A 20,537-nucleotide genomic window follows, 5' to 3' on the forward strand; every position below is an offset into this window, starting at 1 on the left:
TGGATAATGTTTTGTTAAACATTAGACATTTGTAAATAATCTTGTAGGACACGTTTGTTTGGTTTTCATTGTAACCATTTCTATAAGTAAAACCTTCGTTTGATACCAGCTTAAACTGGGAGTCACCTCTGTCACTCACACTTTAAGGTGACCTGCCAACTTGCTATAAGGTACATTGTTTTGAAATTCCATGTTATTAACCCTACAGACTAGATGTCTCTTAAAATGAGCATATTTTGTTCACAGTTAAGCTCCCCTTGGTAGTCTAATTTAAAGATGAACCTGCACTGTCTGAGCTTGGAGCGGGGTTGCTACTGGTGGCAGACAGGCAATAGATGGTGTAGAAGTACTCTAAATGTTCTAATATTTGTGGGCGTAAATCATTAGTGATGTATAGATGTCACATAGCGTATTGTCTTGGTCCTAACCTGCTACGCAGGGCTTTGTGACCCTTGCGTACATTAATAGCAGCTTGCTGTAGCTAGGTGATACTCTCAGAGCAAACAGTAACTGGCCGGGTGGGTGTAGCCTCTATATTTAGCCAAGTCCGGCACAGACTGTCGGTTACGGCAGGGAGAGAAGGAACGCGGGGATTTGAGTCTCCTGTCGGCCTAATCTCTTATCGCAATGCTGATACAACAGCGGGTTATTCAGTCTGCAAACTGAGAGGCCGTCAACATCGAAAGTCCAGAAAGGTAGGAATAGATGTGTGGAGGGCTAATAAAACCACTTGGCCCATCTAGTCTCCTGCTTTAATGACTCAAACACAGATCAGTCCTTGCCCCCAAATAATTATTTATAACCCTCTGAATAAAGCTTTGTTGCTGGCCGCTCTGTGTAATGCAAATCAGTTTCATTGCATTTGTTTAATGTGTAGAGTGTAAGTCTGAGCCATTGTATCGTCTGCTTTGGTGTTTGAGAACTTTGTCTCCTGGATATATAGTTCTAGTTGAATTTCCTAAACTGGCACCTCTATCAAACCATTTTTCATCAACAAAGCCCTGGAGCCTTGCACTCATTTGCCCGTTTCCAAGTGCTGATACGGGTGGTGTGTGATCTTGAGTGCATGAGTTCTGAACGTGTCTCTTTGAGTAGACCCCCTCCCACCAAGAATTTCTTACAGCACCAAGAGACGCTCTGCTGGAAGAGTGTTTAGAGTTAATACTGCTGTCTTTAAATGCAGTCTGACCTTTGTGTTGACCTTTTGTGTTGTAAGGCTGTGTGTGACCACAGGTAGAGCAGCTAAGATTAATGTAACTGTGTGCTGATCCACAGATAGCAATCAAAAACCGCACTGTTGTATGCCCTGGGAGAAAGGGGTTGGGAAACACCAGACTAGGCTGGGATGAGGCCAGAAATAGAAATGGGAGGGAGCACTTTGAGTATGGGTGAGGACACTAGTTCTTGTTTTACTCACATGGTGCTGTGAATAGACTACCTCCAGTTCTGCGTTTCCGGATTTATTTGTAGCATGATGAGTCTGTGATGCGTGTATTTGTTTGCTAGAAGTCAGCAAAGTAAAGCAAGTCTATTCTAGTTCCTGATGCCACGATCTTTTTGTAAAGTTTCGTGTAATAGAGATTTACCTTGGTTTAGAACACACAGTAAAAGTGATTACACGTTTAATGTGTTCAATTTTCCTGAAAGCATATTATAGTAAACCGTGCTATGATTTTGTGTGTGTGTATATATATATATATATATATATATATATATATATATATATATATATATATATACACCAATATCGATCTTAATTTTGAATTCAAGAATACAGATGACCAACTTAAAAAACAAATGCTAAAAAAAAATATATATATCTTACAATTTCCCTGAATGATTGTATCATTTGTATTCTAGCAGTGCAAGGTCTGAATTTTCAGTGCTAAACAAGTAAAAGATGAATAAAGCAAGGAATAAATATATCATGGTATGTTCTTATCCTGGACTTTATCCTAATCGGTTTTTGTGGGAGTTTGGCCAACTCGTTTCTTGGCCAGCTTGTTTTCACATTTCTCCAGCGATGGAAGTTTGCAGGATCTGTGAAAAACAGGTGTGTCCCCTGGTGAGTGAGTCATTCTGATATCAAGGAGTAGAGCCACCTCTGTCAAGCAGAGTCCCTAAAACCTGCCGTGTGGCTGTCGGCTGTCAGAGGGTGTGTGCTACTTCATTAATAAGCCGTGTTCTGTCATTTAGTGAGCAATAACATTCTCCGAACAAATTACACTAATTGAGGAAAAAAAATGTAGCCTGAGTATCCTATGTGATATGGCATATGTTTGAATTATTTTTGGTCAGTAGAACCATAAAGAAAAGACACTTGTTAGGTCCATAGTATTTGCGTACAAATGTAAAGCTTTATACTGCAAGCAGGGAGTTTTCAAACCATTCTATGCGTATGAACTGTAATTTAGTCTACAAGAGAGGGCACAAATCCCCAGATTTTTCTCAATGTGTGTGGATATATATCATTATACACCCACACACACACACATATATAATACCATATTTGCTCAATTATAAGACTTTTTTTCCCAGCGCAAAAGCTCTCAGAATACCCCTCGTCTTATAATCAGGGTCGTCTTATAATCAGACCTCAAATAGGTCTGACTATGACACTAAGATCCAGATCCCCTGCAGCGCTGCAGGGGACCTGGGCGCTCCTATAGGATAGTCTTATATTCAGGCTTTTTCTTTTTTTCCTAAATTAATATTCAGGTTTTGGGGGTTGTCTTATAATTGAGCAAATACGGTGTATATATATATATATATATATGAGAGAGAGTACATGCCTAAAATCCCACAAAATGTTCATCTGCTTGTCATGGGTTTGGAAATAGCTCATATTCCTTGGGTTTTTAATCATCGTTGGCATTTCCAGGCAGATATTAGAAGATGAGTGTGACATTTTGCAGGCTGATTTTTTTTTTTTTTTTTTTTCTTCAAATCTGCTTTGCTGTAGTATTGAAAACCACTCTCAGGTTCCAAAGCCATCCCACAAGTGTGTATTTCTGGGCTAGGCTGTTACAGAGGTCTTTCTGCCGCTTTTAATGCAGACACGTCCCCATCAGTCATTCCTATGTGTCAGGGGTGTCCAAGTTTTCTTCTGCAGTGGGCCATTTCATTAGAATTGTATATGTGCGAGGGCCACACTCATTTTTCACTGTAATTTTTAGCCATTAAAAAATATGCAGATTAAAATAAAGTGAATGACACAAAACCTTTACTTTTCCTCTCACTGATTTCTAGGCCTAGAAAGGTCTTATTCAGTCTCTTGTACTGCACAGAGGAAGTAGGACTGGATGTGATGTGTTCCGCTTCCTCTCTGCAGTACAAAAGACCCTCCCACAGGTAAGCAGCAGGGCCCTTGTGATCTCGGTTGCCCTGGCCGCCGATCTCACGCGGGCCGCACGTTGGACACCCCTGCTATATGTGTTAAAAATAAAATGGCGTATTTCATACACCCTTTACAATTTAGATGCTCTGCTGAAAACACAAAACTTAACATCTCCTGAATCCTGCAATACACCATGTTTATAGGTTTATACTCTATATGTTCTGATTGGATTAAAGGGCTTTGTAACATTTTTATTTCATCAAAGCAGTAGGATGTATGGAGTTTCTTAGTACTATTTATGAAAATATATAGATTTTTTTTTTTTTCCGAGATAAAAGCGACATGAATTGATCCCCTTGGGGTCTTTGTAGACACTGGGGATTTCTTGTAGTTTGAGTGCACCCTTAATGATTTCTTAGTCTATTCACAGGGGACCATTAAATATTTATGTATTTGGGTGGGCAAGACTTTAACCAGGACCTGCTCATGCTTAATGATCTTGTGGTTTTAAGGAGATGGGATTGATTTTTGTTTTAGCCTTGAGCATAAAACACAGTGCTTTATACAGTAATATAGCATTGACAAAAACTTGGTTTTATTTAATTGTTCCAATAAATGTCCTTTTTTCTATATACCTAGAGGGTGCCTTCATCAGTTGTGGTATTTTGAGTGGCGTTCCTCACTCAAACACCACACTGAGCCAGTTCTTTAGGGCAGTGCTAATGATGTCCATTGCTTCATTGACTTTAGCTGGGTGCTTAAGACTGAGCAATTCTATTGTTTATTACAAGGTATCATGATAAGTGTTTTGGATAATATAACAGAGCTAGAACACAGGGAAGTGGCCCATGCAGCTGCCGGAAAAACCTTATTCTAGTACTAGTTGTAAAAAAATGATGGGAGTTCCCCTTAGTTCATTTATTTGTTTCATCCCTTTACAATGTTTGTTTTATTTTTTTTTTATTCACAGTGATGTGTAAATGTGTTTTCTTTGTTTGGTTTACAAGTATATAAATTGGTTAATGAAGTAACAGTCACTCGAGCTCTTGGGCTGCAGTTAGGTTAAGCGTTTGTGCACTTCTTTCAGAATTAATGGTCCCTAAACCAGAGGGGAATATATTTTGCATCTTCTAAATAACATTCAGCGTTAGTCAATAATATGGGAAATGCTAAGCTATGTTGCATGTTTGGTAGAGAAGTGTTTCTCTTCGTTATGGTATAGTCTAGTGAATTATACATCACCCCATTCTCCAGGGTCGGCCCATTCCTATGGAACATAGCAGAATACTGTTGATCACATGCATCACAACGTCTGCTATAGCATTCTTGAACCGCTGCCCATTGTAAGATGTTTGCCATGTCCTTTAATGGACACATGTTTTCTCCAATAAGATCCCTGTTCATCACCACCTAACCAGTGTAGCCTGTAAGTGAACTTTATCTGACTGCTATAGTATGTGTAATTTTATTAATACAGATTAACCGCCTAACGGCAGGACAAAAGCGTTTACCGTATTTATTGGCGTATAACACGCACTTTTATAACTAAAATAAGAAGAGGAAACCCTACCTGCGTGTTATACGCGTATAGATCACCAACTACTTAAACTGAAGGTTTTAACGTTTTTAAGGGGTACAGCTGTGCTACTTGGTTATTGTAGGGTACCTCAGACCATTGTTAGGCCAAAAGACTTCCCAGCGCCCCCTCTTGACCCCCCCCCATTCTTCAGTAGCATATAAAGGAAGGTCATTGCGAGAGTTGTTTTCAGTTTCAAATGTCTCAATTTTCTCTTTCTGGTAATGTTGGTTTGTTGTACGGGCAAGCCTAGCATCATTGGTGTCTAGGCTACAGTATTTGATAGGGATGGTTAAATATGTGTGTAAACCCCCCACCATAAACAGTGTATGTAAATGTTTTTGTTTTTTACTCTTACAATTTTTTTTTGTGAAGCTAAGGCCCTAGCTTACCATTTATTTTAACTGGCAATCTAGAAAGGACCTTATCTAGCAAGAGTGAAAAGGGAGATCTCTAGTTTATCACATGTCCTCTTGGGACCTCTAAAACAGGTAAGAATAAGATAAAATGACTAATCTACTCGCCTCGTGACATCTGTGCGAAATAATTCAGCTGGGATCCTTGGAGAACAGCTGGATCTCTGGAACGTAAGGAATGGTCACATCTGCTACCTGTAACCTGAGTTACACTACTACTTTATATAGATGCATTTGTCAGGACAGCCATAAGTGTTTATAAAGAGATCGTGTTTAGCTGTGCACATGATAGAGGTAGTCCCGGTTACGCAGCATTCAGGAAAACATGGTTCCTTGTAACAAGGGCAAACGTGTTAATGTATTCATGGTTTTTTTAAAAAATATATGGGCATTTTGTGTGTAATCTTATTATATATTCAACTGCCTATGTGTAAAAAGCAAGCTCTACACATACAACCAATTAACTTCATCTGTAATAGAGAGGTTGACAAAAAAAAAACAAAAAAAAAAAACTTTGTATAGATGGATGAGCCAGCATCGGGCCTCAGCCCAACTTCATGCTCGGTACAGCCCATGGTTGGTGGTAGAATGTGAGCCAGAGCCAAGCTGGCTCTCAAACGCCTCCTTCGTGTAGTGTTTTGGTCATCACGTGCGTCTTAGTGCGCTCCGGGTTTATTATGTCAAGCTGATATTTTCCAGCTCTCCAATGAGTCTTTGCTGTCAAGAGCTACTTCACACGGACCTAATACTGTTTGGAGATTGTACACCTGTTTTGAAAGTGCTTTCCATTTAAATTGCAATTTGTTTCCGTGGAATACACATGGCATGTATTCAAAATGTAAGCGTTTGCCTCTATGTTGTATCTCAAAGGGTTGGTCAATTTTTGGCGGCTTAGCTGCCATGCAAGGTTGCATTGAAAAAATGGGTCTTTCTGAAGAGCTCAGTGAATTCAAGCATGGTATTGTGATAGGATGCTGACTTTGCAAAAACTGTGCGGCTTCGTGAAATTTGTTTCCACGGCCGAGCAGTTGCATGCCAGCCTCACATCAGCAAGTACAAAGCCAAGTGTATCGACTGGTGTAAAGCACAACGCCGCCGGACTCTGGAACAGTGTTCTGTGGAGTGACAAATCACGATTCTCTTAAGTCTCAAACGAGTCTGGCATTGTGCCAACTGTAAAGTTTAGGGGAGGAGGGATAATGGTCTTGGGACCGTTTTTCAGGAGTTGGGCTAATCTTAATGCTTCAAAATACCAAGACCATGATGGACAATGCTATGCTTCTAGCTTTGTGGCAACAGTTTGAGGAGGGCCCTTTTCTATTCCCCCAGTGCACAAAGCAAGGTCCATAAAGACATACCGTGTTTCCCCGAAAGTAAGACAGTGTCTTACTTTCTTTTTATCCCTAAAAGCCCCACTATGTCTTACTTTCGGGGTATGTATTGGGAAAAAATTGAGAGTGATGGGAGTTATGATGTACTTTTAGAGCATAATTAGATCATGAAAAAGACATTGGAAATGGTACAGCATAACACCCATCACTCTCACACACTTACCAATCAACACGTATACCAATCCACACGTATACCAATCCACACACATATACACCAATCCACACGTATACACAAATCCACACACATATACACTAATCCACACACATACACCAATCCACACACACATATACACCAATCCACACACACATATACACCAATCCACACACACATACACCAATCCACACACATATACACCAATCCACTCTCACTTAATGCTTTCCTACCTTTCCTTTCTTCTTTCAGCTTCTTTTCCTCCTCTTCGCTCCTCTTCTTCAGTTCTTGTCTCCTTCCGGGTCAGAGGGCACGGACAGCGGTGGGCGCGGCTTCAGTGTTGTGCGCCGGGATCTGACAAGAAACCCCGGCGCACAACAGCTGTTGCCGCGCAGATCACAAGGGAGCGGTATCGGAGGTCATTAACAGACCTCCGGCTCCCTTGAGTGATTTTAAGCCGGGTTGAACCCGGCTTAAAATCACTCAAGGGAGCCGGAGGTCTGTTAAAGACCTCCGATACCGCTCCCTTGCGAGCCTGCTCCTCCAGCGGCGGACATTACTGTCCGTCTCTGGAGGGGTGCCGGGTGCCGCAGGTTGGCACCCCCTGGAGTGTGGCGCCCTGTGCGGTCGCACACCCCAAAGGTCGGCCCTGCTCTAAGGGGCCGGCCTTAGGGGTCTGCGGCCGCACAGGGTTTAAATAAAAACATCGGGGGTTTTTTTCAACTTTATTTAACATCCTCCATGTTAAATAAAGTTTTTTTTAACTTTATTTAACATGGAGGATGTTAAATAAAGTTAAAAAAAAACCCCGATGTTTTAATTTAAATCCTGTGCGGCCGCAGACACGTAAGGCCGGCCTTGGTGGGGACTTCCCGGCCCCTTAGAGTGGCGGACCCGGCAAATTCCCCGTGTTTCCCCGAAAGTAAGACATATGTCTTACTTTCGGGGTACGGCTTATATTAGCTGACCCCTCTGAAACTCCCGATACGTCTTACAATCGGGGGTGTCTTACTATCGGGGAAACACGGTAGGTGGATACGTTTGCTGTGAAAGAACTTGACTGGTCACACAGAGCCCTGACCTCAACACCATCGGACACCTTACAGATGAAGTGTAATGGAGATTGAGCCAGTCCTTCTCCTCTAAAACAGTGCTTGATTTCACAGATGCTCTACTGGATGAATAGGCAAACATTCAGTGGAAGCTGTTATAGCTGCAAAGCTCCAACAGCATATTAATGTCTGTATTTAGAGTGTGATGTGATAAAAAAGTCCCTATTGGTGTAATGGTAAGGTATCCCAATACTTTTTGTCCTTGTGGGTTATTTGGTATAGGCTTGACTTATGTGTGCACATTATTTCTGGCTGTACCTCCTTCTGGCTCCTAACATATAACCCATTTTGCAGAGGGCCTCGTTAAATGCTATACTTTTTTGGCTGAGATTGGCTTTAGCCACATTTGACCCAATTGGAGGATCTTGATTTAGTGTCACCTTTAAGCCATGACCTTTTGGGCTAGGGTTGGGATCATTTGTTTGTCATTGATGATTTACCTGCAGAGCAGAGTCATGTCCACTTGCTTCAATTGAGCATCCACAGCTCAATCTTCCCCCAGTCTTCCATCCCTTGTGACTGTTTCAGTGAGGAAGCATGGCATCCTTCCGTCCGAAAGTAGTCTGCCCTCCCACTTTACATACCACAGGATGTTAGGAAACATCTAAAATTCACCTTTTGGCATTTTGTTTCAAGATTACACTTATAGCTCTTTTGCTTTGAAGACTGTTTGGAGGTAAATAACCAGAGTAAAGATTATTTGTTTGTGCCAATAAACTAGTCAAAAACTGTGTGATGGCCTCTCTGGCTCCCCTTCTCTGAGGATCTGTTTACATGGATTAAATGGGCAATAATATTGTTCTTTGGAAGTTGCCGTACAAACCACAGCTCCAAATGTAATCCTGCAGCCTTTCATTTTTAAGCACTTGAAATAAGCAGGTAGTTATTAACAAAAATAGCTATGTCTGAAAGAGTGTTTAGAGAGCGCTTAGAGCATGGTCACACAGACCTTACAATATGTCGCAAGAAGAAGGGGCGATTATTGAGTAAAATATTGTGCAGGGTGCTTAACTTGCAGTCACTCTTTCTGTCCTGGTGTTTTGTGCCAACAATGTCTACGTACACTGAAATTCACACCGCTACCCCAAAAAGAATATTTCATTGAAATTGGCCAAATGACTCAGTGGACGGTGCTTTTCATTTCAATAGCCAACTTTATGATGTTCAAACAGGCACCTTGTTAAAAATGGAAATAAGGACCTTTCAATGGGATGAAGCCTCCGCTTTCACATTCTCCCTGTCGCCTGCTTAAAATGACTACGAGAGAGGACTCAGGACTTAAATAAAAGCAATCAAATGTAAATCTAGGGGTTATTGGGTGGGCACCAACACCAATTGTTAATGGTGAACGACAGGTTCCTTATTCCAGGTCATGAAATGAAAGCAAACGGTAGGAAAAAAGTACAAAGGGTAAAATGCGTGTCTGTGCTTTACCTTTTTTTTTTATATATATTGAATTTAAAAAGCATGCAAACCTGTCTATTAATGATGAACGGCCTTGTATGAGGCTGTATTTGTGAGCAAGAAATCGGCTGGACAGTACAGCTGCCTGTATAGCTCTTAATTCTTATCTTTATGCCATCAGTCCATAAGTGAAAAGACAACCTAATTTCTTTGAAATACTATAAATCAATCCTTTTGATCTATACACTTATGTGTGGTTAGAGATGGAGAGTGATGCTCTACATAAAGGAGCCATGTTATTTTGCATGTCTGGTTCATTTTACTAAGGTTACATTTCCTTGGCGTGGAAAGAATTGGTTCAACACACGGCTCGGTTCATTGTGTCTTTTAGAAATGGGGTGCCACACGGTTTTGTGTGAAGATCTGTCTGGATGGAAAATCAATAGTTTACCTGTGACGTTTAATTCACCTACTTGCTGGTACATTAAAATATCTGAAATACCTGATTGAAATGGATCTATAACTTTAACAAAAGTATGACTTGACATCTGTTTTTCAGTTCTCTGATATAGCTATAGGGAGAGACTTTTTCTGTTCAGATTGATATAACGCATTGATAATGTGAGACTCTTTACACATCAGCGTATTTGTATGTCGCTTACGGCCTGTTAGGGGTATTATTTAGTGTTCCAGACTCCCCCTTCTCATCTTCTTAGTGAAGATGCCATTGCATGCCTTAAGTTTTTAACAAGGAAGAATTTGCAGAAGAAAGCAATAAGAGCGAATGACCTATGAATGCTGCTTCCCAAGATATAAATTCATTTCCTGGTCAACTTCCTTTAAAAAAAAAAATTAGACAGGAACAGCAGAGGAAATGACGCGGCGTTACGGAGACACCTCGCAATTAAGCCGACATCCTTTTCTTTAAATATAGGTCCACAAGCAAAATAGATGAGCGCGGCAACGCATCTTAGTCATGTGATCTGTTAAGGACTATCGGTATTTATTACATTAAACAGAAAATATAGGAATACACAGCAGTAATGGCATAATGGAATGCGTAGTTTCTAATTGCATGTATTTTTTTGTGATTGATCTGTTGACTGTTGACATGCATTTGTTTCATAGAACATATTTTGTTTGTTTCTAGAAACCATAATTCTTACTTTACCAGTAAAGTTGTCTTGTGATGTAGTCGCCATACTTTTGCAGTTTCGGCACCATGATTTAATTACGTATTGATCGATACATGAAATTTGGCAAGCATCTTGTTCAGACTGCTGCCATAGCTTATTGTCATGTTATTGTTAATGTATCCTCCTCTCATTGTAATAATGGCATGGAATCTGCCGATGCTCCCTAAATCAAGTCGTCATTCAGCATTCAGAACGTTTATTGCTCGTGTTGGCATCACCCAGCTTCTCATAGGGTGTTGGGTTATCAGCACAGTGTTAAAAATAAAGCTTGATATACCTGATACACTCGCTTTATAATTACTTGCACTGAGCGAAGGTTTAGATATGTCGCAGGCTACTTGGCTTATTAACATTTTTGTTGTATTCTGTCTTTCCTTACGCCCCATGTGTGACTAATGATCTGCAGTGATGCAATGAATGTTGAGACGAACTCCTTCCTCTGGAACCTTGAATTACATTGTTGTAGAGTTTTGTGTTTTTTGGGTCTTATTTTTTTTTTTGAGTAGCCTTTGTGAGTGTTTAATGGGCCTGGTTAGTTTAAGGAAGTTGTGGAATTATTTCCTCTATTGCTTAATATACCATAATATATCACACAAAGATTAACCCAATTTAGTTTGAAAGAACATAAGCTAGAATGTTCCATCCCTTGTAATGTCTATTGTTGAATTGTAAAGATAACAAGAATCGCCCACTTTTAGATTGTAAACTTATTATCCAGGGCCATCATCACCTAGTAAAGGTTTGTCGTTCTCTGTCCATTCTAGTTTTGTCTGCGTGAATTATTGGTGCTGTTTATAAAAGCTATCGCATATCCTTACACGTCTCGTCAAATCATTTATTGGTGTAATTTAGAAGAGTAATAAGATCGGAACTCCATAAGCCTGGTTAACACCTATTTTTGGGCAGTCTGTTAAAAGTCCCCCCCCACACACACACACTCCTTGTATTTCTATCCTTATTTTGTTGGAACGTGGATCTTAAAATTCCTTTGGTATTCCTGATTTTACAAAAATATTTTTTTTCTCCTCATGGAATGCCGTGTATTAATGTTTGATGTTACTAAATATAACTTAAAGATGCTGCTACCATATAAGCATATACAAAGACTTTCCCATGTCATACCTTTAACTAGTCAGTTTCTCTTGGTAAGATTGAGAGATTTCTTAGCGCTACACTTTATTATTATTATTATTTTTATTCTCTTTAATGTATTCATATGCAATGTAAGCGCTAGAGATTGCTTTACTCCCAACTGCTTATCTCTCCTCTAGCATGCGGGAGGCACTTGACACATTCTTCCCAGTAGGGCATATTTTTAGCTTCCTCTGCTCATAAACTATTTAATAAATTTAACAGTGTTTACATACATGAGTTTTAGTGGCACTCTTTACCAATGCGTTCAGAGCCTAACACTAATGCTTCAATAAGTTATATGTTATGGTATCCGAGACCATAGATCCTCCTTCTGTATTTTTCTTACTGTGAATTTTACGACCGCTTTATGACGCATCCCTAAGATTTTGTTTAACGCCTGCTTCTGTATCTGTGCAAACAGTGCAGGATCTGCAGTTTGTAAATCAGACAGGGCCGCCTCTGCTGTAACCTGGAAGTGACTAATATTTTACAATACTTTTAATTTGTTTTACGAGTTCCCTCCAAGACCGGGTTGATATATCATGCCAACAAAGCACAGTGATGAAGCAGACAGATAGTCTTTGCATCCTTTAACTTTGACTCTACAATGGAGAGGATGGATGGATAACTTTTGATTGGGTTGGACGAAATGGTTACTGGTGTCTTCAAAATGACCCTCAACCTTGGAGGCCAAACTGTTTCCAAAAAAGGTTATTTCACCATCAAGGGCTAACGGGGAGTCCAGGAACAAAAATCCAAGGTATTTCATGCCACAGGCGTTTACTCGTAGGCACTCCTCAGACTTGCTGGTTAAATAAAGCTTTTGGAAGCCTACAGATGGTTGTAATTGTTCCAGAGTTGATGGGTTGATCAATCGTTCCTCCAGTTTTGCTAAGCTGTATTCAGTTGGAATACTCTGTTTTCATCCAGTGCCAATTAGTTGTTTTTTTTCATGTGATTTGTAATTTTAAATTGTGTGCCAAACCAGCATTTCTTATTGGGTGATGATGAGTGTATTTTGCTAGTTTCACAATAAAATGAAGCTTTACTGTTAGAATTCAGAAGTCAGCAGTTCTTCGACTATAACGCTCAATGTCTACGTGTTAGAGCGTGATCGTGTGAAGATGAGATAATAGGGGTGCAAGCAGTGTGTGAGATTTATTTACACAGGTAAACCCTTGAGTCTAGGGGTTTTTTTTTGGTCCGCACACAATGCCTAATGCATACACATTGTAAGAGGCGGAGGATAACCTCAACACTGTTTCTGTAATCCCGTTTGCGGTGTTGTGGAATGAGTGATAAATAATTGTGATCCCTTACACCTTGGATAACACGGGAAAACAGAAATTAAGCCAATGAAAGGTGTGGACGTCTACCACTGGCTCTGGCTGACAGGATTAGCAGGGAATATCCAGATAAATCCATGGTGAAGTTGATGACGTTTAATGCTTGCCTTGAGTCACTGATAATTGTGGTGTTTTTGTGGCCCCTTTGCGCTCTAGTTGGGCTGACATGTTCCTGGAAGTCTTGTATGTGTTATCAAATTGTGGAGTTGTGTTTTTTTTATTTAATGTGACTTGTATGAGTGTCACAATCCCAATTTTGTCTTTTTTCATTGGTGACACTAGACTGTCCCTTTCTTTCAATGAAAACCCAGTTTAGGCCCCTTTTTTGACAGTTTGTGATGTTGAGAGGTATCCATATTCTGAAAACCCTTCTGATGCGCATCTGGTGTAAGGATATCAGGTTAGAATGGATTTGTGTCAAATAGTAAACCGTGTTGAAAGGTACTAACTACAATATCTTTGTTTTTGTGAATACATTGCGTTAAGCCTTTTTTTTTGTTTTGTTTTTTTTTTGCCCTGCAGAAACATAATTTTTAGGTTCTCACTCTTGCATCTTTGCTTGTGTTTTTTTTTTTCCTTTCCACATTTCTTTACACCATGCTGGTACATCATAATAAACACCTTTACTTGAGCAATATAAGACATTTGATATGAGATCCCAAGTTATTAAATATTTATTTAGTCAGCTTTGGCTTTAATATTAATGAAGGATAGTTTAACGCATCCTGAGGACCTTGAAGGAACAATTTAGTCTCCAGAATTGTAGTTTTATATTTAATGCATGTTGGTGTCCAGAATATAATGAAGGCCTTCTGACCATGTTTAAGAATAACATGATATGCTTTCAGTATTAAATGAGACCGAAAAACTCCAATCTGCATACAATTAAGTACACTGGAGTCCGTGTAATATTGACTCCAATGTACAATCATTGATGATTATCTCAGACGATTACAAGTTAGCATTTTCTGGGTACAGCTAATGCATTTTTTTATTTTTTGGGGGGGGTGCAGTACAATTAATAACACTATTATGTTAAATTCTATGACAATAGAAGTCTCAGATTTTAAAGCTGGCCTTTATAGCGATATGGCTGTCAAGGCACGTCTCCTATGATGTACAGGCTCAATCAGCATTGAGAGCGCTGGCTTTTGTTGCCCAATGTTCGTGTTAGCATACACCCTCCGCTCCAATATGGTTACCCAGTAAAATTCACAGCTCTTCTGGCCCAGTGATTTTATTAATCCTTAGACCCTTCATTTTTCAGTCACCATCTGAAACTGCTTTGCAGTCTTTTTTTAAAAAAAATTATCTTATGTAGTAAGCCTATGATTTCTAATTTGTTTCCTTTTTTTGTGCAGGACACCCGGAGCCATATGTCAACTGAACACATGGGTATTCACCAGAAAGTAGATTTTTCCGACCCCCAGACTCAACCTAATTTGGATGAAATCAAGGACCAGATAAAACGTGAAATTAGAAAAGAACTTAAAATTAAAGTAGGAGCTGAAAACCTGCGAAAGGTCACGACAGACAAAAAAAACTTGGCTTATGTGGACAATATTTTGAAAAAGTCAAATAAGAAGCTGGAAGAATTACATTATAGTCTCCAAGAGGTGAACGCGCACATTGTTGTGCGAGAAGCAGAAGACCTTCCAGGTACAGTAGGAGGCTGCTTTATACTTGGATTCAGCTGCTGCATTATAGCGTACAATCCATGAAGTTGCCAATTATATCTTATGGTTACAAGTCTCTTATTTGTGTATTTACCACCGCATACTTCTCCTGCCTAGTTTGTTTTTTGCAAATCTTTTAAGACATGCATTACCACACTTTGCAACTAGCTTATGTCTAAAATGGGATCTATGTACATATTTTAGATTTGTTCAGTCGTTTGAGGTCAATGTCTTTTACAAACTGCCTTAGGACATATTTTATCCTAAGGGTTTGCCTGGAGTCCCCCCCACCCTGTCAGCAGGAGCCAACATCACCAACACACAGAATAAAGAAGGGTTTCCTCATTACTTTGCTGGGATAGCTGACTACCTGCTACTACCCTGCTGGCTGATTACACGTACTGCAATCAGCATAGCCCTGCTTCCTGATCAGTGTGGGATCAGGGTGAGAAGAGAATCAAATGAAATAAAAAATATATTGTGGAATTATAGTTAAATGCACAAAGGCAAAATTAGGAAGAAAGCTAGGTAAAACCATTGTCATGAAGGGAGTTAACGTTGCTTTAATCTGCATATATGAAATGGCCTATAGATTTTATCCAATCTATTTACCCTAATTGTTGATATTTTGGAGTTGTTGCCATTCCTATAGGAGAAAATGGCTGTTTTTTATCTTACATTTTATTTATGGAGTGCTTGCAAATCTGTGTTCTGCCTTTTCCAGGGTGAAAAAAAATGTTAAATTTTCCTTGAAAGATATAACATGACTGAAGTATGGAAACCAAATGTATTTGTGAGCAAGCTAACTTCTAGCATAGACCCAGGGATTTTTCTGATCCTGACTATGGGTTAGACATGCTTTCTTATATCATGCTTATGTTTTTGCTAGCCGCAGTTTTAGGGATCGCTGGTGTCGTGGATGTGACAGTTTTTCTCTCGTTGTGCCCTTATTTCAGTGTAGCCGTATGAGATCGCTTATTTTTTTTCCTGTGTTACTGATGGTGCTTGCTGCTGTTTTATAGCTAAAACATCTTATGGTGATAATGTATGTATCGCTATAATTTTATTCTAAGGGCAAACTGGAAAAAAAAATAATTTGAAGCAAATAATGCAGAAAACTGCAAGTATATGTATATTTTGAGAGTATAAAATTTAATTCCAATGCTATCTGGGCACTTTTACCCTGTATCGACGTACATAGAACTTTGTTTTACAAATGCATTTTACACTTATTTTAAAGCCATCTATCTACCCAAAAAGTAAAATCAAGAAAGTTTGTCCATACAGTTTGTGCTAAAATTGGAGCTAATTTTTCCTTATTACAGCCTTTCTGCGTTCATACCAGCGTCCCTGTATTTTCTTGTCTGCCCCAAATACTGCTGCATGTCCACTCATCATAACTTTTTAGTTTGCTCTGTAACAAATGTAACAGTAACATTTTATTTATGTTGTACAAGATCATGTACCCCCAGGACTAATGTTACATTCCACTTTACCTGCCAGGGAGCTTGCTAGTTCTGTGGTACATGCTGCTATTTTGTGTCATTTGCACCATTCATAGCAACTGAAAGACACGTCATTGTCCTGTTTACTCAGAACTTATCTGTTTGCTTCAACTTTTCTTTTCCACCCATTATTTAATCCAATGTTAACTGTTACGCTGCTTTCACGACTTGTTTCAACCGCCAACTGATATTGTTTAATATTGTTAGCCTTTTTTGTGATTCCAAGACTATTTTGTTTGACGTTTCCAGACTGTCCAAAGACACCAGACACTCCTAAAAGCGAGCCTGGAACCTCAACGAACAATGGGAAGTTAACGGCTTTGCAGAAACAGTTGGATATTGAGCTGAAAGTGAAGCAAGGGGCAGAAAACATGATTCAGACATATTCTAATGGTCCATCTAAAGTGAGTAGTGTTTCATTTTTTTGGGGGGGGGGTAATTCAACTTGTGTGATTTGAATATTAGCAACATTCAACATCTGTTTTTGTTGATGCCTTTTGGAAAAATCTGAAGAATTATAGAAACAAACAACTTACTGTTATATTAGTGTGGGCAAGATATAAAATTAACAATTAGATGAACACCACATATACTAGTACAGAAGTGTAAGAGGTTCCTCTGAGATTGCAGTCCATTTTTATTTACATAATCTAATTCAAAGAAGGGGGAGGCGGATTTTAAGGGGCCTTTTGAAAGAGGATGATTTGACTGTAGCAACAGGCATAAGCAGAAGTCAATGGCCTGGAGATGTTGAAGGATGAAAAAACAGGTGGTTTCTTCTGAAAATACACGTTGTGTGTATTCTGTGTATGACTCTGAACCGGTGGGGTTTTGATGAGTGTTAGAATAAGTTAGAGGAATGTCAGACAGAACAAGGTATGGAATTCCAGAGTATATTTACAGCACAGGCAATATTCCAGAAGCACAAGTGGGAAGACGTGATAATGGTTAAGGAGAGCCACAGGTTGTGGGCAGAGCGAACAGGGTAGTTAGTGTTTAGAGATAAGAGCAGAGGTAATAGGGCTGCAGTGTTAAACCCCTGCCTATGATCTAGTGATTGGCACAGTGGGGCAGAAGACAAAGGGCACTATAAGATCAGTGTGGCGGAGGTGTTCACAATGGAGCAGAGTGTGGAAAGCGGGAGGCCAGTTAGTAAGGCGTTGTAATAATCTAGACTCGATACCAGATGAATGAGTCCAAAAGCGCTATATAAATGCCTGTCGTTGCCTGTTGAATTAGTATTTTAGTAGTGTCTTGAATGGAGAACTGACATATTTAGGACATTTTGCAGGTTAAGGCATGAGGATGTACTTCTTGTCTGGTTGTGAAGGAGAGTGTGGAGTCAAGTGCAACACCAAAGCAACAAACATTTGGTGTTGAGAAGATTGTGGAATTCCCTTATGGTGATATCAGGACTTTGGGGTAGAAGAGTGAATGGCCAGTAGCTCAGGTTTGGAGATATTGACCTTCAGATGTTATACCAAGAGACGGCTTGATAGGTGAATTAAAAGGTCAGGAGGGGAAAGGTAGATGTGTGTGTCGTTGGCATGGAAGCAGAGAAATTTTTTTTTTGTAAGAATTAAGGTGTAGATAAAGAGTAGAGGCCCAACACCAATGGGTGTGCTGGAGGAGACAGTTATACTGGATAACATGAGGGGTGCAAACAGCTTCATGAGAACAGACGTTATCTGTAATTTGTTCTATGTATTTTTTTATTTTTTTTAAAATGGTTAGCCAGGTCTTAAGTATTTAAGTTGGAGAAGAAGGTAGCCACCGAGAGACAGTATTAAAAGTGAAAAATAGTAACTGAAAGTTGCAGAAATTAAGTCCTTATCAAGGACTGGGCGGTTATACAGTGCAGTTGAACCTTTTGGGCACAAAGAGACATAAAGGAGCGATAGAAGTGTGTGTCATTGCAGAGATGGGTTAGGGGTATGCCAAGGTTGCAGGTAAGGAGGCGGTGATTGGACAGAAGGAAGGTGGTGCTGAAGAGGTGGAAGAAGATTAGGGTGGGTTTGCTCCTACAATGGTTGAAGCGGTCCACTGTGTGTGACCAAAGTAGAAGGTGAGGGGGTCAAGAGGGAGGGAGAGCAAGAGTTGTGCAGCAAAATGATCAATATATATTGGTATTCAGGACCAGGGGATCTGTAAATCACCACCATGTGCATGGCTATAAAGGAAGCGAGCTTCAAAAAGAAATTGGTGGTGTCCTATGAAAGGTGTTTTGGGAAGAGAGAAGCATATCAACACACCACTTTATCTCCAGGTCTACGTGTGTGGCAAAAGTGTAGGCAACCATAAGAAAGAGCAGCAAGTGATGCAGTATCAAAAGATGAGACGGATTTCAATGACAGGTGGTTGAGGCAGTTAAAAATAAAGAGCTGAAAAGCTATAAGTTTATTACAGGCAGAATCATGTTATATCCCTTAGATCTTAAATAGTTTTTTGTTTTTTTTTTCCGGTGCATGTAATTTTAACTTTTTTTGTCTCTTCATAACTAGTATCTTCCAATCCTCTTTACTAATTTTGTAGCCCTCTTCTGCACTTTCTCTAGTTCCATAATGTCCTTTTAAAAGACCGGTGCCCAGAATTGTACCGCAAATTCAAGGTGTGGTCTTAACATTGACCTGTAAAGAGGCAAGATGATATCCACCTCCCGTGAATCAATACCTCGTTTTATGCATGCCAAAACCTTATTGGCCCTCGCAGCTGCTTGCTCCACTGTTGCCAAGTCTGTTGTCTACCACAATTCCCAAATCCAGTGCTTCTCATTGGTAATGTTCCCCAGGGATATTTCATAGTATAGCTTGCATTATTAGTTTTACCCTAATGCATAACTTTGCATTTATATATGCTGAACCTCATCTGCCACTTGCCTGCCCAGTCTCCAACTCTGTCTGAATCCTCCTGCAAAGAAGAAACATCAAGATTTAGTCTGAGTTACCCGTCTTAATTTTGTGTCAAACTATAATCATCCTTCCTGTTTGCTAATCTTAGTCTCTGCTTTACAGCTCTGTACAAATGCTGTTACCAGCCAAAATCCACGTGTGCATCCTGAACCCCCCCTCCGGCCTATACTGCGTATTCTTCTGACTTTAGAATTTGACAACTATATGTTCACTTATGGACTGTCCCTTCACAAGTAACTTGAGGCTCTATACTTAATATTTGGCATTTTCCATTACTAATGAAAATTGTACATATTTTACTTGAACTATGTGCTTTGTGTGCCTGTAAACCAAGAGGAGCATATGTTTTTTTTTTCGTTTTATTTTTTTGTTTTTTTTATAACTGATAATTAAACATTAAGTATTTAACTCTAACACTTTTTTTTTCTATCTTAATGCATGTGACTCTTTTTTACATTTTGCAGGATCGGAAACTTCTTGGCACTGCCCAGCAAATGCTTCAGGATAGCAAGACAAAAATAGAAGTCATACGCATGCAGATTCTACAGGCTATGCAACAAACCCATGAAATGTCTTTTGATAATGGTAAAACATTTAAGTACTGCCTGATAGGAAAGAATTTCAAATTGAAAATTATTTTTTTTCTGCTGCTCCAATGAGCATAAAAAAAAGCACAATTCACACGCAGGCACACACACGCACAAACACCACCTTGTGAGATATAATAATGGTATGATACTCCCGTTTATTAGCTGCTTAGGTATTCAGTGACCTCAGCGTTCTGTTGCCTGCTGGACTACGTTTACTTCACACCGGTCACGTGAACTCGCCTGTCCAAGTTCTGTAAAGGAAAAGATTGGAGCCTCATATCTCTTTTTTTGGATGCCAGTTGACTCACCTTTTATCTAAATAAGCAATTAGCATTCCATTACATATTGTAGTCCATGACGGCGACTCGACTGCACAGCAATAATAGTTATAGGACGTAGAAATTAGAATGTGCTTAATCAGCGCATGTACTGTAATGGCCTTTTTTGGAATGATAAAATCGCATTTAAATGGGTAACCCTGCTCACAGTATATTGAAATAACAGATATATAGATCACTGCTGTTTTTATGGACAATCTTGCATAGAGAATTATTATAGATGCAGTGCAACATTTGATTTTCTTCAGCAAAACCTGTCATTAGTCCACTGGAGCTTCGACTGGAAGAGTTACGGCACCATTTCAGGATAGAGTTTGCAGTTGCTGAAGGTGCCAAAAATGTAATGAAGCTGTTGGGCTCTGGAAAAGTTACAGACAGAAAAGCTCTTTCAGAGGTACGTTTTAGTAGGCCCCCCCCATAATATGTACGTTAACTGCGAATATAAAAGAAAATGGC

General features: G+C 39.6%; 1 protein-coding gene across 2 annotated transcripts in view; it reads left to right on the forward strand.

The window, feature by feature from the left end:
• Positions 1-20,537, forward strand: part of PKN2 (protein kinase N2) — a 47,252-nt gene that overhangs the window by 12,935 nt on the left and 13,780 nt on the right. The window contains exons 1-5 of one of the 2 annotated variants that reach the window (XM_053469177.1): positions 564-695; positions 14,425-14,722; positions 16,494-16,648; positions 19,618-19,738; positions 20,330-20,475. In XM_053469177.1, coding sequence (XP_053325152.1) covers positions 14,440-14,722; positions 16,494-16,648; positions 19,618-19,738; positions 20,330-20,475 — 705 coding nt within the window. In that variant the 5' untranslated portion in view covers positions 564-695; positions 14,425-14,439. Of the gene's footprint in view, positions 1-563; positions 696-14,424; positions 14,723-16,493; positions 16,649-19,617; positions 19,739-20,329; positions 20,476-20,537 lie in introns of those variants that run through there. The other variant, XM_053469176.1, reaches the window with a different exon arrangement.

This window comes from Spea bombifrons, chromosome 6 (assembly GCF_027358695.1).
Source record: "Spea bombifrons isolate aSpeBom1 chromosome 6, aSpeBom1.2.pri, whole genome shotgun sequence".
Lineage (NCBI taxonomy): Eukaryota > Metazoa > Chordata > Amphibia > Anura > Pelobatidae > Spea > Spea bombifrons.